General features: G+C 44.7%; 1 protein-coding gene across 2 annotated transcripts in view; it reads right to left on the reverse strand.

The window, feature by feature from the left end:
- Positions 1-12,911, reverse strand: part of LOC137561549 (serine protease inhibitor Kazal-type 6-like) — a 55,973-nt gene that overhangs the window by 25,125 nt on the left and 17,937 nt on the right. For both annotated transcript variants that reach the window (XR_011030045.1, XM_068272865.1), the window contains one exon: positions 1,173-1,288. Coding sequence is in view for 1 of the 2 variants with exons in the window: in XM_068272865.1 (XP_068128966.1) it covers positions 1,173-1,288 (116 nt within the window). In the remaining variant the exon portion in view is untranslated. The remainder of the gene's footprint in view (positions 1-1,172; positions 1,289-12,911) is intronic.

Genomic DNA, 12,911 nt, shown 5'->3' on the forward strand with positions numbered 1-12,911 from the left:
GAACATAATGAATGGAATGGTATGCTTTTAATTGTAAGAATTTTAGAGTACAGATTCTCTTTAAGGACCAAAGATCACTGGTACAAAAAACCGGGATTTCTTATGTAACGCTGCAAGAAATCACCGCTAAAGCCAAACGCACCACTATCCCATTGCTGAAGCTAACTCTGCCGTCGCTATGACAGCAAAGCTCTTTTAGCCAGTTGGGTACCGATTTCATTGGCTCCTGACCTTGTGATCAATGTAAGCCAATAAGATTGGCTCACAGTGATCATGGGGTCAGGAGCCAATGAAATCAGCTCCTGAGTCCTGACCAGGTCACGGAGCTCTGCTGTCATACAGACAGCAGGGCAAATGAGCTGTAGTGGAAACAGAGTGGTGCAATCTTTGGTAGCGGCAGAAGTGTGCGGCGGGAAGTTGAAATCTACGCCCTGGCAGGGATAACAGCTCCCAAACAGGGTGTAGATTTTGACTAGTACGGTCCGGAAGCGGTTAAGCTAAATATTAAACATAGTAAATTCTGTAGGCAATCATGGAAATCAGTGAAAATGATTAACTTTAGAAATAAACTTTTACAATTGAAAGTCCTTTGTTTAGCTGTGTTTTCTGCAACAGGGCACCTAACCCAATGGGTTGTTTTCTGCTTGTTCGTACCCGTTAACAGAATTTGTGTCTTACTATTGCTCAGAACCACTCGCTTTAAAATACTAAGTCAAAACCCCTTATTAGGAAGCATGATTTGTACTCTAATGCAGGCATTCTGGGAAATGCTGTCTGGCATCTACTGTTCTTTCTACTTTATGTGTCACACGGTCACACCTGACTAGCCTGCCCAGCAGCTGAAACCACAGGCACAGGCAGCAAGTTGTACTGCAGGTCCAAGCACACCTGGCCCATGAAACTGGCATTCTGTCCACCGGTTCGCTTCTTTACATGGGTTATATTCACGTGTGCTGACTGCTATGGGAATTTGCCTTGTGCAGTTATGGATTTAGTTGGGCTTTAAATTCCAGTGTTCTCCACTTTTTAAACATCTAGTTTTAGATGACTATATTACATTCAATAGAATAACCATAATATATAATTTCACATGTCAAAACTAAAAGCCACCACTGATACTTTGTAACGCAAAAGGATGCATGTATTCTTCATCATGTCAGTATTGTACTCACGTTGCCCATTTTCTGCAAAACACACAAGAATTTTCATAAGTGACAAAATCAGATCCGCAAACTGGGTTCATGTCCATAGTGCACATTTGATCAAGCTGAGCTCCTTCACATTCATCCTAAAATAAAGAACAGCTAATATCATACATCTAAAATACAAGAAGCATAATTTAAAATACAATGATTAATAGTTTTATCATTAGCCAAATTCATAAAATTATGAACCCCCCCACAAAAAAAAAGAAAACAAAACACAAAACAACAGAGTGTTCTGACACTTCCACCCCACTCTCTCCAGCATCAGCAGAGGTAAACTGCACAATTTCCAGGGGTTAAAGATCCTTTAGGAAACCCAAGTCAAGGATTGGGGACATCACAATTGTACAGTCATTATGGGGGTCACAGCAGACTTTCATTGGCTAAAATGATTGGTTTGAACACTATCAACCAAGATTACCTTGAACCTCAATTCATGCTTATCATCCACAAAGCAACCTAGGGACTTGCCTGGGGCCTATTGGCCTTTAGGGGGCCTATCTCTCACCTCAGATTGCCAAAAGGTCCATCAGGATGAGTCAAAGCTACTACCTGGCCTCGGGCCCCATTTCAGCTTAGTCCATCATTGCTGGCCCAGGTATAACTCACCGGTGAACTTCTCCTGCAGGTACACCACTCATGCAAACCAGAAAATCAGCAATAAAGTAGAAGGCAGTGAACCCATAACATGTAGTGTTTTACGATGCTCAATCAACTACAAATTAAAGTTTGAAGCCTGTAGAGTACCTTCTTCTACATTATTGTGGATTGGTTTGGACAATTGTCAACTTGAGAGCGTAAGTTTCCCCTTCCTCTTTAGAAACCAGTCATGTTGGAAAATTCTCTGCCAATTGTTATTGTAAATTATGAAGACAGCCTCCTTCACACCTCTCTGTTGCTTAGCAAGGAGCTCAGCAGCATGAACATGCAGTAAATAGTCATCTGAAACAATCACAAGAAACTGTTTTGGATGACAGAAATGTCTCATGTGTGTTTGGATGAAGGACCTAACTCAGGTCTGTGTTGTCCAGGCCAGGTTTAGGCAAAGGCCTCATAGGTCAGTGCCTAGGGCACCTGGGGAGCTGGGGCGCTACAGGTTTGGGGTAGCACTGGGTAGTGCCCGCCCACTCATGCACCTGCCCGGATAACCAGCCCTGCTGTCACTGCTCTGCTCCTTCCCTACCACTCTTCTCCTTGCAAACATCCTAAATACCCCCAGACCACCCCCCTCCCCACCCCCTGGTTGTGCTGTCGGCATAGTCCCACCTCACATCAGCGGCGATCCGTAATGTAAAGAGACAGGCAGCAGTGCCCAGTGTCAGCAGCCGCCTTATGCAGAAAGTGAGCTGTGATGTCACTTCCTGAATACGGCGGCCACCGATACTGAGCACCAGTCACTGCCTGTCTCTCTTCATCACTAATTACCGCTGATCTGAGGTTTAACAATGACGACAGCGCAAGCAAGTGGGAGCAGGAAGTTTGGGACGAGGAGAGCGGTGTAGGAGGAATAGAGCAGCACCAGCAGGTCTGATTACAAGCAGAGGGAAGGCAGTGATCATGGGGAGCATACTGGGGGTACAACTACCTATACTGGGGGGCAGCTACCTACACTGATGGGGCAGCTACCTATACTGTGAAAGCTACTTATACAGTTACTTATACTAGTTGTCCCCCTAGTATAAATAACTGTCCCCCAAGTAAAGGTAGCTACCTTTACTTGGGGGGCAGTTACTTATACTAGGGGGACAACTACCTATCCGGGGTAGACAGCTACATTTACTGGGTCAGACAACTACTTATACTGGAGGGCAACTACCTTTACTGGAGGACAGTTACCTATACTGAGGGAACAGCACAGCTACTTATATTTGGAGACGGCTACCTATACTGGGGGGACAATTACCTATACTGGGAGACATCTACCTATACAGGAGGGACAGCTACCTATACGGGGGACAGTACAGCTACCTATACTGGGGGAAAGCTAGCTCTACTGGGGGGGGGGGGGGGACGACAGTTACCTATACTAGGGGGACAGTACAGCTGCATATACTGGGAGGACAGATACCTATACTGGAAAAAAGCAACCTATACTGGGGGGACAGCTAACTATGCTAGGGAAAAACTACCTATACTAAATATACTACCTATACATTTTCTCTTCCTATACTGGGGGACAACTACCTATTGAGGGGGGAAGGCTTCCTGCCCTAAAGAGTGTGTGTGTGTGTCTGTGTCTGTGTCTGTGTGTGTGTGTGTGTGTGTGTGTGTGTGTGTGTGTGTGTGTGTGTGTGTGTGTGTGTGTGTGTGTGTGTGTGTGTAAAGGGGAGGGGGGGTGGTAGAGGAATGCTATCAGTCAGGGCGGCTATAGTTGGCCTTGGGCAGTAAAAAGTACATATCCGGCTCTGATTGTTGTCTGTACCCCTAGTGGACAAATTTCCCCTCCAATCCTATCTCTTTGACAGCTTCTACTTAGACATAAAGGGCTCTACTCATAAAATTATTGCGGAAGAAAAAAATCTTGGAGGGAAAATACTGCATCTGTATTTTAGACTTTCGTGTGCTAATTCATAAAAATGTTTACAGTTGCAATAAAAGGTCGGAGAATTCCCGACCTAAACTGGCGGTGCTGCATAAATTGATACATTTCTCCATGCAGAGACAGAGTTACAATAAACGAGGCAGCCCCAACTTCCCTTTAGATGTGCATTTTTTTAAACCTGCCTCCCCTTGCCCTAAATCTTCTCTGAATCTGTCTAATAGTCTTTCTAAACAATCTATTTAATTGCTGCAGCTTAGAAGAACTTCAAGAAATGTTACACATGCAGGCTTTCTGATGTGAAATTTATCTGAAAACAGGTACCCAAGAGGTTAAAAAACACAGTCTGGGTATTCTGGGATGCCTTTTTTTGTTCTGCTCTCACTGCTGCTGCCTGGGAGGTCTGTATGAATTGACATTTAGTGACATGTGTTGAGATAATCACCACACAAGGCGGCAATTTCCCGCACTGCTCAGGAATTGTAGCTTTTCATGCAGAAACAGCTTTTATGAATTGAGACTTTGCTAAATGGTCAGGAAAGTCAGCTGTTTCCAGCGGTAAGCATGCGGTAAAAGTTTTATGAATAGAGACCATTGTCTCTGCTTCAGGATTTATCTTATAGCTTCCTATCAAAAGGAAACAAGGAGACATGCTACTGCTGAGAGCGTAGATAGCAGTTAAATCCCACTGAGGTTCTTTTCCTTCCCACACTCTATCCAAAATTATCTTTAATGGCTTGACTTCAACTTCAAGCCTCCCGAAATCTCTTCATTCCATTCTAAGTTCCATTACAAGCCAGGTTTGCAGCAAAGAGTGGCAGAAACAGCACAGAGGGGCCCAGGAGAACATAATTAATAGAATGGTATGCTTTTTGTTGTAATAATTTTAGAGTACAGATTCTCTTTAAGTTAGCCAATAAATGGTACCATTCGGTTTTAAAAATTCAAAACTCCCTGCTGACCCATTTTAAGATCTATGCTTCCTTTCCTTGCCTTAAAGGGACTCCGAGCTCTGGCTAAAGTAAACATTTTCACTTACCAGGGGCTTTCTGCAGCCCAGTGCTGGTCGGGACGTCCCACGCCAGCCTCCTGGCTCTTCTCCCCACGGCTGTCCATATAGGGCTGTCCGGCGGCTCCCCGGGCGACACTGCCCGAGTGTCGGGGCTCCTTCTTCCGCAAACCTCATCAATGACGTTGCACGCCGGCCGCCTCGCGTCATCACGACGGCCGGCGTGACAGTACGGCGCATGCACGATTTAATTTAGTCGCGCATGCGCCGTGCTGTCACGCCGGCCGCCGTGATGATGCGAGGCGGCCGGCGTGCGACGTCATTGATGAGGTTTGCGGAAGAAGGAGCCCCGACACTCGGCCAGTGTCGCCCGGGGAGCCGCCGGACAGCCCTATATGGACAGCCGTGGGAAAAAGAGCCAGGAGGCCGGCGTGGGACGTCCCGACCAGCACTGGGCTGCAGAAAGCCGCTGGTAAGTGAACATTTTTATTTTAGCCAGAGCTCGGAGTCCCTTTAAGTGTTAAATTGTTTAAAGCACACCTGAGCTGATACTACATCTATGCCAGCGTGTGTAATTTGGTATCCTTCTACTTACAAGTAGAGATAGCCCGAACCTTCGATTTTCGGTTTGCGAACTTCCGCAAAAGCTGATCAAATTTGGTCTGTCCACAATGAAGCAACGACCTTATTATCTTGGGTGTGCCCCCCCAAGACACTCATATAACCGTCGGTCATTGCTTTATTGTGACACGCAAGCCCCTTCACCGCGGCAAGGTAATGATCACGAAGGGGAATTGGCACATGTACATGCCTTTTGTTTTGTTGTTGCAGCCAGGGCCGGATTTGTACTTTCCAGTGCCCTAGGCCTGCAGTCACCAAGCGTCCCCCCCCCCCCCCGAAAAAAAATTACAAAAAAATTGTCCAACACTGACTAGCGATCATTGGTTTCAATGGACTCATTTCAGTTGTGCTGTTCTGCCCCCCATTCAACAAATAATTCCTGTAATTTGCGCTCCTGCCCGAATGTGCACAGCAGCCGATAGTGTTCAGGACATGCATACTTGAGAAATGACGCTAATGTATGACTGGTACTTGTCAAGAATACATATGAGCGATTTGAGTCCGACAGGAGAAAAGCGCTATACAAATGTTCAGATTATTATAACACTGTACCGGCCTCGGTTGCTGTGCACATCTGGGCAGGAGCGAGAAATTACAGGGAGTGCAAGTGGCCAGAGCATGCGCTGCTTCTTTGTCCTCTGTGCAACTGGCTGCAGTTGGAGCCACAGACAGGTGACAGGGAGCGCGAGTGACCAGAGCATGCGCTGCTTCTTTGTCCTCTGTGCGACTGGCTGCAATCAGAGCCACACACAGGTGACAGGGAGCACGAGTGGCCAGAGCATGCGCTGCTTCTTTGTCCTCTGTGCGACTGGCTGCAGTCAGAGCCACACACAGGTGACAGGGAGCACGAGTGGCCAGAGCATGCGCTGCTTCTTTGTCCTCTGTGCAACTGGCTGCAGTTGGAGCCACAGACAGGTGACAGGGAGAACGAGTGACCAGAGCATGCGCTGCTTCTTTGTCCTCTGTGCGACTGGCTGCAGTCAGAGCCACAAACAGGTGACAGGGAGAACGAGTGACCAGAGCATGCGCTGCTTCTTTGTCCTCTGTGCGACTGGCTGCAGTCAGAGCCACATACAGGTGACAGGGAGAACGAGTGACCAGAGCATGCGCTGCTTCTTTGTCCTCTGTGCGACTGGCTGCAGTCAGAGCCACAAACAGGTGGCAGGGCAGTGCGATGGAGAGAAGCCCATCCAAAACAGAGAACAGGTAAGTAGCAAACATCCTGTCAGGACCCACTTTGGCTGTTCTGTTGTAATTACAGTGGACCTGAACTCAGAACTTCCTCTCTGCTCTAAAAGATACGCAACAACATAACCTTTAAATAAAAACATTTCTTTGTTACAGCTGATACAAATCCTGCAATAAATCTGCAGTGTGTCTACTTCCTGCTTTTATGGAAGCAGACATATTTTTAACATCCTGTGCTTTCAAATGAGCTTAGCTGTTTTGGCAGTCAGGTGACACAGTGTAGAGATTAAATTACAACTTGTGACACAGAGGAGGGGGAATTAGACAGGCTCTCTAAATACATACAGGGTACAGTTCTCTGTTTTCCTTCTGTCCTGTGCAAGAGTTCAGCTTCACTTTAAAGCATCTGAATGACATTTATTTATATTTGCTGAAAAATCTATGCATCTCTTTTGAATACTGAATGTACAAATGGTGGTGTGCTCTAACATATTGACAGTATACGGGAACAAAGTCTGAAGAAGGCTTATTTAAATTGCCTTTAAAACGTTTTTTAGGGTAAATGAGGCATGTAGCATCATGTTTTTTTAATGATGTGGGGACTTAAAATACCTTTCTCTCTCAGATGGGAAATTCGAGTTTGCTCGGATAGTGCTATTCAGATTTTAAAAATATCCGAATTGCTATTCAAAGTTCGGATAGTGGAAAAAGTTCAGATTACCTGGGTAGTTCTGATACCCGAATATTGGATGAGCACCACTGCTCAGGTATCATTTAAAATGACAATTTAGCAATGAAAGGGAAGAAAACAGCATTTTTTATCCTGCAGTCTCATAGATTTTAGGAGCTGGAGCACAGAAAATGAGTCAGGAAAGAGTTAACTAAGGAACAGAAGAGACCACTGCTAGCTAGGAAAAAAAAGTTTTAACAACAGTCATAAATTAGAATTAGATAAATTAACATCTGCTGAGGTCAGTGTCAAAGTTGTAAAAAGAGGAGAAGAAACTGCAAAGCTCACTGATGTTTGGGAATGCCTGCATTAAAACTCAGCGGAACTTAGTTCTATCTGCTTTGTAATGTAAATCTCTGGTATTTCTCACATCGATCTGTAAGTCTATCATACAAAGAAAGAAATGGATTAACAGATGACCGTTATGATTGATCCTGATTGTTTTAACACATCAGGAAGTGAGAGAGAGATGCAGCTGCGCTGCGGGAACAGAGGAGATGATTTACTTTGACATATGACCTCTTCTCTCTCCAAGTCATGCCGCCCTTCTTATCTTATCTAATTTTATCGCCCTAGGCCGTGGCCTTGCTGGCCTTTCCAGAAATCCGGCCCTGGTTGCAGCTGCAGTGCAGCCAGAAAAATTAGGCAGCCATGTACATAGACCAGAAAAATTATTATAGCGGCCGCAATTCAGGAATCCACCTGGAGTCCTGGACCCTGGTGGTGGTGGTGGAAAAGGCAGTCACGCGGCCTGCGGGCAGAGGTGCTGTGTGGGGAGCGACTTAGTCTTGGGGCAGGCAGTCACATGGCGTGCATGCAGAGATGCTGTGTGTGCGGACTGACTTAGTCTTTGGGCAAGCCTGAGTGTGCTTTGCAGACCAGGCATCTGTGGTCAGATGCCTGGTCTGCAAACTGCAATGGGATGACCACCTGAGGAAAAGCAGCACACAAAAGCAAAGCCACACACCACAGTGGAAGATACCAGGCAGCATTTTTTTCTCAAAAAAAGGCAATACCTAAACTGTACCGTGATGTTGAAAGGCAAGTGGTGGGTCCCTTAACCCAACGCTGTGTGCCAGAGATGTCACCACTTGCCTTTCAACATCACGGTACAGTTTAGGTATCGCCTTTTTTTGAGAAAAAAATGCTGCCTGGTATCTTCCACTGTGGTGTGGCTTTGCTTTTGTGTGCTGCTTTTCCTCAGGTGGTCATCCCATTGCAGTTTGTGCTTTATAATCATGTGCCTTCGTGAGGTAGTTGTCCCTACGCGGGTCTTGGTCTTTCCACGGCTCAATTTTCGGTGGCAGAGAGTACAGATGGCATTACTCTCATCTGAGGCAGACACACAAAAAATGTCCACACCGCTGAGCCCTGGGGAGATGGCACTTTGGTAGTGGCGGCCGACTGAGTGTTAAGTGGGGTGCCAGAATGAGAGCAGGAGGAGGAAGATATGTCACGCTTCCATGCGGAAGCTGAGAAAGATGAGGTGTTCTCTGTTAAATAGTCAACTACATCCTGACAATATTGGGGGTTGATGGCACTTTCTTCTGAACACTGTACTTTGGTCAAGAGCCGCACAAAATCATGACAGCGCAACCTCAAACAGACCTGCCAGGTTATACACCTGAGGAAGGATGTAATATCCGTAACATGTAGTGTTATCGTTCCAATACAGCAAAGTTCATTGCAGCCAGTAGTGTGCCGTCTCTTTTGTACAGTGTGGAGACCTGCCAGGTGGCCTGCCTCTGCCTTTTGTTTTGTCCATATTGGGGGGGGAGGGATGAAGTGAAAGGTATGCACTGACTTGACTAATATAATGTGCAATTAGTCCCACAGGTGCAGTTAACAGGTATGCATGGAGTGGTATATCACACTGTGTGCGCTCACGTAGGTAGGTGGGTGCACTGTGAACAACAGGTAGGTATATGCAGTGATGGGTATTACAATGTGCACCTGTCACACAAAAACAGGTACCGGACAGGCACAGTGAAACTGCGTGCACTTACGTAGGTAGGTGGGTGCACTGTGAACAACAGGTAGGTATATGGAGTGATGGGTATTATAATGTGCACCTGTCACACACAGACAGGTACTGGACAGGCACAGTGACACTGCGTGCACTCACGTAGGTAGGTGGGTGGGTGCACTGAAGTAAACAACAGGTAGGTATATGCAGTGATGGGTATTATACAATGTGCACCTGGCACAGTAGTAATTATACCACCAAGGGGCCAAAGGCCAGCTGCGACTGACTGACAGGGCTGTATATAATGTAAGTAGGCCACACACACAAAAAAAAAAAAATAGATCACAAGCACAAAATTAGCTCTCAAAAGAGCTGTTGAGGGGTGCATTTTAAGAATCAGCAAGGTGCAAGCTAACAAGCCTACAAGAGCCTAATTAAGCTTTCCCTATAGGTCTCTGCACAGCAGCTATCCTTTCTCTAATTACTGCAGGCACAAGAGTGAGTGAAAAGCCTGATGCTGCCTGCCTTTTATAAGGGAGGGGGGGGGGCCTCCAGGAGGGAGTGTAGCCTGATTGGCTACAATGTGCCTGCTGACTGTGATGTAGAGGAGGTGAATCGAACCGCCATAAAGTTCGCATTCGCCCCCGAAAACGTGAAACACCGAAGTTCGTTGAGAACCGTTCGCCGGCGAACCGTACGGGCGATCTTGACTTACATGTTCTCTGTTTTGGATGGGCTTCTCTTCATTGTGCTGCACTGTCACCTGTTTGTGGCTCTGACTGCAGCCAGTCATACACAGAACAAAGAAGCTGCTCATGCTCTGTCCACTCACAATCCCAGTAATTTTACGCTCTTATATGGATGTGCACAGCAGCCAAGTCTAGGAGTGTTATGGGTTTGTGTACTTGACAAGTGCTGCTCATACATGAGCGTCATTTCTGAAGTATGGATGCCCAAAATGCTATCGGCTGCTGTGCATCCAGGCAGGAGTGCAAAATTACAGGGAGTGGACACAGCACTGCTTCTTTGTTAAATGGGGGGCAGAGCAGCAAGACATAGGGTATCCCATTCAAACCAGTGATCGCTAGGGTGTTGGACAGAATTGGGTAGTTTGCAGTAGGTAGTGTCCCATATACACTGGGCAGTGTATATATAGAAGACTCCTGTATATACAGGGGAGTATCCTGTAGTGGTGTTGTACAGTGTGTAGGCTGAAGATAAAAATGGTGGTGGTGCCTCTCTCTGGAAGCCACTGGATAGTGGTGCAAGTATCTGTATAGACAAGGGATGGGGAGAATAGGAGGAGAAAGAGGAGAGCGCACTTAGAAGGGTAGCAGTTGTCCCTGGCAAGCCTGCCGGGGAATGATCTCACCTTTAGGACTGACTGACTAGCCCATATGGGTCTGTCAGCAGTCTAGCGTTGTCCCTCTCTATGCCGGGGAAGCAGGCAGCAGTGGTGGTTTCAAACAGGATCGGTCACATCAGCTGATCTCCATAGATGGCCGCTCGCTGGGTCTTGCTGAATAGTGCTTGGAGGCTGTGTGTGCAAGTTTGTTAGCTGCACTCTGAACTCCCACTATGTGTGGGGATAGAGTGTGCTGCTGAAGGTTCCTGGAAGGTGCAGTGCGTGCAGAAAGGATACACGGCAAAGTCCGTGTTTGGTTGAAAAAATAATAAAATGTTTATTACGCAACGCGTTTCTGGAGAGAAGCTTTCTCCTTTCTTCAGGCGAAAAACATTTGTACAAGTGTTCAGTACATTTAAATACAATAAGACAGACTGTGATTGGTTAACAAAGGTAACAAGCTGGCCAATGCATGTGGGTATGCAAATACAAATCCCAAAATCCTTTGCAGTCTTGGAGGGAAAAAAGTCCAAGTTTAACTATGATAAAATCAAGTTAAAAAATAAAACTACTGAAGTTAAAAGGTATTGATAAATAATGGGTGGGAATTGTTATATATATATATATATATATATATATATATATATATATATATATATATATATGTGTGAAAAATTCATAAAATGTAAGAAATTAATTAAAAACGCCATAACTGGCTTCATTGCAGTCTATTAGGGATAAAAAAATATATTGATCAGATTGTTAAGGTGCAATAAGCACACAGGTTCTCCAGGTGGCAGCAAAGCACCCAAACAAAAAACCACTGAGCACCCAAACAAAAAACCACTGAGACTATTATGGATACTCTGTGGTTGGATTAATGAAAGTAACATTAATGGTAAATATGAAAGCATAATGGGGGAAAAAATATAAATAAAAATAAAATAAATAAATAAATAAATTGCAATATAATCATATATATACAGAAAGGCAGGTTATTTCACTGTATTCAACCAGAAAATTATAAAACCATAATACGGATTCTAGTTCACCATATTTTCAATTGCAACATTCAGACCATCTGGTGTTAAAGTTTCTAACTGTAAAATCCAAAAGGTCTCTCTATTACAGAGATTCCTAAAACGGTTGAATTTGTTTCCATCAAAAATTTGTTCTAAGATGGTGATCTTCATTAAAGAAGGGTCTCTATTATGAAATTCAACAAAGTGTTTAGAGACAATGTGTTTTGAATAGCCCTTTCTGATGTTTTCCCTATGCTTATTAATACGTTTATTCAATTTTTGTTTGGTGCGGCCTATATATTGTAAATTGCAAGGGCATTCTAGCAAATAAATTACATAGTCTGATTTACAGGTCAGGCGCTGGTTGATCTGCCAGACTTTGTTGTTGATGGATGATTTATACTCCTTCCGGCCATTTTGCATATTTTTGCAACATAGACATTTATTTCCTCTGCAGCAGAAAGAGCCGTTCTTTGTTGTATTTGTTAGTGTATAGGTCCTCTTCTCCTGCTTCTCCTTCAATCTACTAGGTGCCACTATATTTCGCATGGTTTTTGCTCGTCTATAGGTGATTTTAGGTTTTGGTGGGAGTATTGTTTTGAGTAAGGGATCATTAAAGGGGAACTGAAGAGAGAGGTATATGGAGGCTGTCATGTTTATTTCCTTTTAATTAATACCAGTTGCCTGGCAGCCCTGCTGGTCTATTTCTCTGCAGTAGTATCTGATTAAAACCAGAAACATGCATGCAGCTAGTCTTGTCAGATCAGACATATAAGTCTGAACCACTGAAACACCTGATCTGCTGCATGCTTGTCCAGGGGCTATGGCTAATAGTATTAGAGGCAGAGGATCAGCAGGGCTGCCAGGCAACTGGTATTGTCTAAAAGGAAATAAACATGACAGCCTCCATATACCTCTCTCTTCAGTTCCCCTTTAAGTAGGAGGCCCCAGTGTTTTTCGAGTATTTCTCTGCATTCTTTATGTTGGCTGGAGAAATTCATAACTATATTCCATTTTCTTTCTATATCGGTATTGTTATGTTGTTTCAATTTCGTTTGTAAGCAATCCTGCTGCGATAGGCTGCCTGCTTTTTTCTGTGCATCACAGACAATCTTAGGTGGATATTTTTTATATGTAAAAATCTCTTTCTTATAAGTTCCGATTGTTGGTCAAAATGGTTTTTTTCTGAACAGTTTCTTCTAATGCTCTTAAATTGACCGTACGGGATGTTCTTTAGCCATGGCTTATAGTGTTCACTTTTAAAATTAAGATAATCATTACAATCT

This window comes from Hyperolius riggenbachi, chromosome 3, assembly GCF_040937935.1.
Source record: "Hyperolius riggenbachi isolate aHypRig1 chromosome 3, aHypRig1.pri, whole genome shotgun sequence".
NCBI classification, from domain to species: Eukaryota; Metazoa; Chordata; class Amphibia; order Anura; family Hyperoliidae; genus Hyperolius; species Hyperolius riggenbachi.